Source organism: Rhineura floridana, chromosome 3 (genome assembly GCF_030035675.1).
Source record: "Rhineura floridana isolate rRhiFlo1 chromosome 3, rRhiFlo1.hap2, whole genome shotgun sequence".
NCBI classification, from domain to species: domain Eukaryota; kingdom Metazoa; phylum Chordata; class Lepidosauria; order Squamata; family Rhineuridae; genus Rhineura; species Rhineura floridana.
The window spans coordinates 6,846,414-6,853,944 of NC_084482.1; the positions used below are offsets into that span (position 1 = coordinate 6,846,414).

General features: G+C 45.3%; 1 protein-coding gene across 3 annotated transcripts in view; it reads right to left on the bottom strand.

Moving 5' to 3' along the window:
* The window catches only part of SRPK3 (SRSF protein kinase 3), a 37,308-nt gene extending 32,403 nt beyond the window's left edge, over positions 1-4,905 (bottom strand). Inside the window, exons 1-4 of one of the 3 annotated variants that reach the window (XM_061614182.1) lie at positions 4,727-4,905; positions 4,406-4,493; positions 1,102-1,238; positions 391-499 (exon numbers count right to left, since the gene is read on the bottom strand). In XM_061614182.1, coding sequence (XP_061470166.1) covers positions 391-499; positions 1,102-1,238; positions 4,406-4,493; positions 4,727-4,817 — 425 coding nt within the window. In that variant the 5' untranslated portion in view covers positions 4,818-4,905. Of the gene's footprint in view, positions 1-390; positions 500-1,101; positions 1,239-1,645; positions 1,978-4,405; positions 4,494-4,726 lie in introns of those variants that run through there. The other 2 variants (XM_061614183.1, XM_061614184.1) reach the window with 2 other exon arrangements.
* Positions 4,906-7,531: the final 2,626 nt, after the last annotated feature.

Below are 7,531 nucleotides of genomic sequence, written 5' to 3' on the forward strand. Positions count from 1 at the left end.
AAAAGCAACCAATAAATATTATTAAAATTGCACATAATGTGTAGCTTCAAAGGGTCTTTTGTGCCAACGAATAACTGCAAAGGAAAAAAAAATCAAAACAAGCTTCTAGTCCTCAGAGCAGCAGAAAAGTCATGAAATATAAGCCCTCAGCACATTCTTCTCCTCCCTCCTGCTCCATATTCCTATCTATATGATATAAAAAACAGTACCCATGCACTTCTGCTTTCTTTTCTCCTTCTACATACACTCCAATGTATGCTCCATAATCTAATCAGTCTGAACATATTACTTTATTTTTCAGAGAAGTGAGGGACATTGTACTAGTCCTCACTCTTTAGTAGAGGACAGAAATGGAGTCTGTCTCCTGCCTCCCAGTCGCCCAATACTCACTGAATGTCCCAACAAAGCCAGACAGTAGAAAAGTGCCCCCAGCCGAGTTTCCGCACCACATGGTAGCGCCCATTGAACAGGTCCCCAATCTTTACTGGGTAATACCCACCTAGCGAGGAGACAAGAGGAAGCTAGTTAATTATACCAGTCGCCAGAGGCATGCCAACACCCCCAGAATTGCCTCACTAGTTGAGACGACAGTCTTATTTCCAGTCTTTTCTGCCCTTGTGCTAAGGACCTAGGACTGGGCAAAATGCACACAACGTGCAGCTTCAAAGGGGATTTTGTGCCAACTAAGAACCACAATGACCAAAACCCAAACAACAACAAAAACAGCATTTGGAGGACTACAAATTCTATCAGCCGCAGCCAACATGCCAGAGGTCAGGGATTATGGGAGTTGTAATTCAAACAACATCCGCAATGTTGCAGGTTTTCCACTCATGATCTAGTACTGTATGCAGGCAACTTCTAAAGTTATTAGTACAGTTTTGTTGTTATTCTTTAGGAACATAAGAGTGCACCCTGTTAGATCTGACCTAGGGCCTATTTAGGTTGTCCTCCTCTGTTTTCTGCTCTCAGCATCTGGTACCCAAAATAATGCTGCCTATGACTATTTAACCCCCCCCTCACAATCCTGGATGGAGAGGCCGTCCCAGCCCCAGCTTGGGAGAAGAATAGCACATCCCACTCCCCACATTGCCCAAATACCTCGGCAATAATCTCGGGGGTCCTCTTGTTCCTCATCATCAGATCCCAACAACCCTCCTCCAATCACAGCAGGGAGAGGCAGGGGAGGTATTGGAGGGGTGCATAGAGCATCTTCTGAACAGGATGGACTCAGTGGCCTGGAAGGGGGGGTTGTGGGCGGGAGGAGAGAGAGATTGAAAGAAACTTGTCAAAAGCCACCATGAGTATCTCCAACTCCTAGCATTGTTATTCAGGCCTATCTCATTTTTATTCTATGTCTCTAGTTGGGAGCAGCAGCTTACACAGACATCTTTTGCCTATTTCCGACATAGGAAGAACCACACGGGTATTGTCACCCTGACAGAAGCTAAATTTAATCAACTGTAACTTTATTTGTTCACACTTAATCCTCTTATCTCCCTCTCTGTCAAAATTTAAATGGTAACCACCTCAGGGTAGGGATCTATATTTTAGGCTTACATTACTTTGTAAAATACCATGTACATCAATGACACTAAAAATTAAATAAAAATACCATCTTCTTTTGACAATATTTTGTACTTACCTACTGCCTTCTTGTCCCTCTTGCGTTGTTTCCCCCATCTCCAAAGATAACGGACAAGCATAAACTGGAATTAGCTGGCAGAAAGGGTCTAAGTCCCCCTATCAACTGCTGTTGATCTTCCAGCTCTTGTCTGAGGAAGGTGTGTATTGGAGGGGGGAGGGAGAGAATCTGCTCTGTTCCTGATATTTTCCCCAGGGAAAAGATATTCCTCAGAGGAAAAGTGCCCAGATCTGGGCAGGGGCTGCTGATTCTAGCGCAAATGCCAGGCTGGCCTTGGGATGGTGGCGGAAGACTCTGCCTAAGCAGAACATGCTGGTGGCTGGGCACCTTATCTGTCCCACATGCTCCCCTCATTAGTAAAAGAGGAATTAATACTTTGTGAGCTCAGAACCCTCCTCCCTGTCAGAGCCCAAATGTGCACAGAGACAAGAGGCCAACGGGGGTTTAAAAATAGCCCAACAGCCCCTAGCAGCAGCTGCAGCCCGGGATGGGAATGGCATCTGGGGGTGGGATGGGACCAGCAGGGGAAGGCAACCAGCCCTACACGGTTTGGGCCTAGCTCACAATGAGGTGATAGACCTATGTCCAGACCATACTGCTGCAGGCATGGCCTTGCATGACTGGATGCTCTTCCATACAAAAAAAATTAAAATCCCTGTCAGCTGTCAGGGAGAAGAGTTTTAGCACAGCTTTACTGTAATGTGCTAGTTTCCTATGGCAGGAGGATTTTTCTTTTTGGTATGGAGTAACATTCAGTTGTATAAGCCCCTACCTGCAATTTAAAAGTGGTACAGCCCAGAATCAGGTTTATCACCTCAGTGTGAGCTAGACCTTAGTTCGGCATCTTCCCCCAGAGAACCAAACAGCCTAAAGATTTTTTTTCTTCCTAGGATCTGGGTGAGATTCACAGCTAATCGGTCTCAATTGCCACCATAGATCACTCTGAAAAAGATATATCTGGCAAGTAACCTATGCTACCATTTCCATCACCCTCAGATGGGGCTTTATCCTCATGCCTGTAAAAAGGCCTCTCGGCACCAGCACTGTTACTTTATCACCCACACTTTCCTCAGGCACCTAATTAAGGGATTCTCTCCTTGACAAAGGGACACAGTAAACTCAATTTTGCACACAGCCAGTTTCATAAATTTGATTTTGGCTTTGGCTTCTATCCCATACACAAGACCAAACTACCCGTGGTGATCTGCATCGTAAGGCTAAGTGGTAAAGAGAAACTACCCCAAAATCATCATACCCAAACCATGCAGATTTCTTAGGTAAAAACCCACCTCCCTCTCGCTTATTTAAAATACGCTTTTCTCCTTAAGTAGGCAGGGGACCTACTCATATCTGTTTTGATTCCCCTAGATAAGGCCCAAGGTTGATTTGAGCCACAGCTGACTAGGGCTTTCTGCATCAGCTCAGATTAGCTAATGACCACTGCAGCAACAGTAGGAATCACCTCATCTTAGGGCAGCCTTCTCCAACCCAGTGCCCTCCAGATGTTCTTTAGACTACAACTCCCATCAGCCCCAGCTAGTAAGGCTAGTGGTCAGGGATGATAGAAGTTGTAATCCATCAAAATATGGAAGGCACCAGGTTGGGGAAACCTGTCTTAGGGGGCTTCTAGCTTGGTTTACTTGTCTGAGTCATCTGGATCTCCTAGCCTGTCACAGCCACCCTGGTTCAAGAGGCATCCAATCCATGTTCATGAGCTAAGGCCCCCTAAAAGCCTTACATATGTATTGTGGCATAGATGTTTGCAGGCCGTAGCTTATTTGTACAGCATTAGCAATGTCACACTGCTTTTCAACATAAGTAACAACAACAAAAGTTCCCTACTCCCAAAAGTTCACAATAAAAATGTTGATGAGAGGAGGAGAAGCAAGAGGAAAATGGCCCAAGGCAACCAAACACAGCTGCTCCTCTGTAGGCTTTGTTGCAGCTGGGGAGGAAAGACTGATGTGCTAAGCCTTCAACATCAGATACCTGAATCACCTTATCTACCAATTTTTCTGGCTGCCTCATGCATCAGTGAAGCAACTACAAAAGCTTCTGCTGCAATCAATGTGTTTATCATCATATCTCTTTTCTTGCAACACAAATGGACATATCCATAACCATCGTATGGCCTTCTCAGTACCCAACTACTTGTGGCTGAACTGACTCCACTGAATTAGGTTTCAGACGTTATGTGGTGACTGTGTTATATCTGTGATGGCCATTCACACATGCAAGTTATGTTGTCTTCCAGCAACTAACAGGCATTGAAAATAAGCCACTCTCCTGGAATTCGCAGTACTCCAAACACTAAAGGTTGCTTTGCACGTGCACACGGCATTAGATTTCCTAAGGCTTGAAGACTGGCAGCTGAGCACATTAACCAACTCCACTGAAAAGTAGTACACTTCAGACACTAGGACATGATACCTGTGATGGCCCATCCACACACTCTGATGGATCAATGAACATCCAGATGGAAGCCACAACCAGCCCTGCACACACCCCATGCGTTTCTTCTGCACTTGTCCTGTAAACCACCCCACTCAACATTTCCCCCCCAACCATGCTGGCTTCCTTCAACTAGGGTTAATGCACCCAGAGCTACGCTTTACAGAGAAAGGAACAATCATTTGCATTCATACACACCCCCCGACGGGGCAGGACTATTCCAATCACTATTTTCCCGCCAAGGTAGGCAAGATGCCGCATGAAACGATCGCCGGGACGACCGCCTCCCCCATTTTGCCCCGCACTCACCCCGTGGGAGTCTCGCTCTCTGCATGTGGAGGGGGCGGTGCCTTCTCTTTCTTATGCTTCTTCTTTTTACTCCGGCCGTTCCCTGGGCCTGCAGCGAGATGGAAGGGGGGGGGAAGGAGAAGAATTCATGCACGGTCAAATGGGGTGGGGGGAAATGGGACTTTTCCTGCAAAAGTTTCCTAGGCAAGCTTGGAAATGGCAACAGAATACCTCGTCCAAGAGACAACCCCCCTACCATCATCTCCTTCTCCTCTGCACCTGCTGCAGCCCCCTCTTTCCCTTCCAATACAACCCTTTCTCCAGCCCCAAAATTCTCCGCACCTTCCTTTACATGCACCCCATATACTAAGGGCAGCCGCACCCCCTTACTTTTCTTGCTGCTCATGGCCCCCCCAGCCGCTTTAAGCTCCATACAACCTCAGAAATGCCCCCCTTGCGCCTGCGTAGCCCTGCCCCTTCTCAACCGCAGTAGCTGTTTCTGCTCCACCACGTGAGGCTGAAAGGGAGGAGACTGGACATCCTCTCACGGCCTTCCCCCACCCTACCGCTTTGCTCTCTGATGCGGGGCGGTGACGGCCGGCGGGAGAGAAGACAGAAAAAGACGAAACAAGACAGATTATTCTTTTCAAGTACAAACATTTAATTCATGTAAAGCATTTTACTATATATATTTAATGTTTCACATAGAACACTTTTTATGTACATGGGCAAATTGCTTCAGTCTTTATAATTAACCACCACCCTGCAAGGTGGGCCTCTATATAAATGAAATGTTCTCTCAAAGCATCCCAAAACTGCAATACAATGTACATTTACTGGAGAGTAATTCCTCCTTGAACACAGTATGGAATAATAACTATAATGATGATGATGATGTTACACAGCGGTAGAACACATGATTTGCATGCGGAAGGTCTCACTTTCAATATCTGGCGTCTGCTGGTAGAACTGGGAATGTCCCCCATTTAAAACTCTGGAGAGTGGGAGCCAGTAATAGAGTATGCTGAGCTAGATGTGCCAATAATCTGGCTTGGAGGAAGGCCGCTTCTTATGCTCCATTTTTATAGTGTTCAAGGTAATACATGTGAAGTCCTAAGAATCACCCTATAAGGTAGGTCAGTATTATTATCCTCCATGTTGCACCTGTGAAGGAAGGTTGAGGGACAGAGGCTTGCCTTGCCTAAATGAGCTACAGAGACACAAGATTTGAACCAGGGATTTCCTGATTCAGGCTGCAATCCAAATCCCATTTACCTGGGAGTAAGCCCCATGTTCAGTTTAAGACATGGTTAGGATTGCACTGTTCTTTTTCTTGGTCACTACACCCACTCCCTAAATGCACTTAAGGTCATTCTACAAGAGGTGGATGAATTCAGGCCCCCCACCTTGAAGCATAATTGCTCTATCCTTTGATCTTCATTTCATAGTGTATTCAGTCCTCTAATGTAACCTCTTTGCACTTCTTAAGGATGCTGTCCCATTTTGATAATTTCCCTGTAGATATAATTCTCTCTGTACTGGAAAGACTGTGTGTTGCCACATGTACATGAAGCGGCTGTTTCATTCTTTGAGGAAGCTCTGAAACTGGGACTCTGTTGATATATTTGCAATAAAAAGGTCAATGCTGACTGAACATATCAAGACAGCAGCGGTTGAAAGTACACTGCTACTTCACTGGCAAAATATTTCCAGCTCAGAATAATTTTTAATATTAATATGTAAAAGCTGAGGCTTACCTCTTAAGGTGAAGTATAGAAAAAAGATAATGAAGAAATACTATTACATCACACTGGTGTGTGTGGGTGTTAAACTTTTAGCTCTTCTTTTGACCCATGTTGGGCCTTCAGGGCAACTTATAAACAAATAACCATTAACATAGTTAGCAACAAGTTACAAGAAGTAGTTTAACCACATAGACCACACAACTTATAATTTCTAAGCCATTACAACAGAGCAGAAACCAGATTTACAAAACTAAAGCAACAACAGAGTGATGTGCCCTCCCATGCTGTAGAATGCAGCAATCAGAGGACCAGGCATAAAACACGACCTGCTTGAGGAGAGCTGCCTCTGGTTTCCAACCTACAGCCAAAGTGCGGAAAAGTGGTATCCATTAACAGGACTTGCAAATGGCTATTTTGGGGAGGTTAAGACACACTGGCCTGACCACAAAGAAAAAAAAGAGAAAAATAAGCTGCTGACCAGGAGTAAGCCTAAAACTGCCCTTTAAATTTAGCTCCTAGTTGAGGGGTTGCAAACCAAAGAAATGGTGTCAGTATCTCACATGTTCACAGCTCTCACCTCAACTGTACCCAATTGCCCCCATGCCAAAGTTAAGATGTTAAAAAAGGCTTCTGTTGTCTAAGGATTCTTTCAAGAATAAATTCAGCAGGGGCAGGGGCAGGAGATGGGACCTGTGGGTGCCAGGGAAGGGCCTAGTACCACGGATGTGCAGCCCTCAGACACCTCTTTTGCCCAGAGAAACCAGAGCCACAACTTGCTTGAGGTGCCCTACAGGAAGAAGATTTTGCTTTTAAAAAACAAAACAAACAGCAGCAGCTAAAGTCTAGATCTCACTGAGATAGTAAGCCTGTATTGCAGGTTCAGGGCTCACTGCTTCTCCATACAATTTTTTAAAAATCCTACATGTAGAAAACTCAAATGTCAGGGAGAAGGCTAGACTAGAACCCTTCCTTTCCAATTTGCCAGTTTTCTATTTGGATGGATTTCTGTCTTATTTTTAGTCACGCAAGCACCGGATCTGTCTGCAGTCTCTGAAGTAGTACATCCTACATACAGGCTTACCACCTCAATTGGGAGCTCATTAGCCCTAGCTCTATCTGTTGAGAATCAAATATTCTGGAACCTCACTAGGCAGAATCCCAGGCAAGACAGAACTGCTAAAACTGTCCCTGAAGAAAACATGATACAAACTAGGCTCCTAAATCCTACCCAGTACGAATCCCCCTTCTTCTACAACCATCCCAAGAAACTGTGGTCCCTAGCACCAGTCCTGCTTTGGTGGAGACTGATCAGCTAAAGGAAATATGGACAATTGCTTTAGAGTGCACGAGTCAAAGGACAGTGACCTTTGGGGCTCCAGATGTTGCTGAACTACGGACAGCT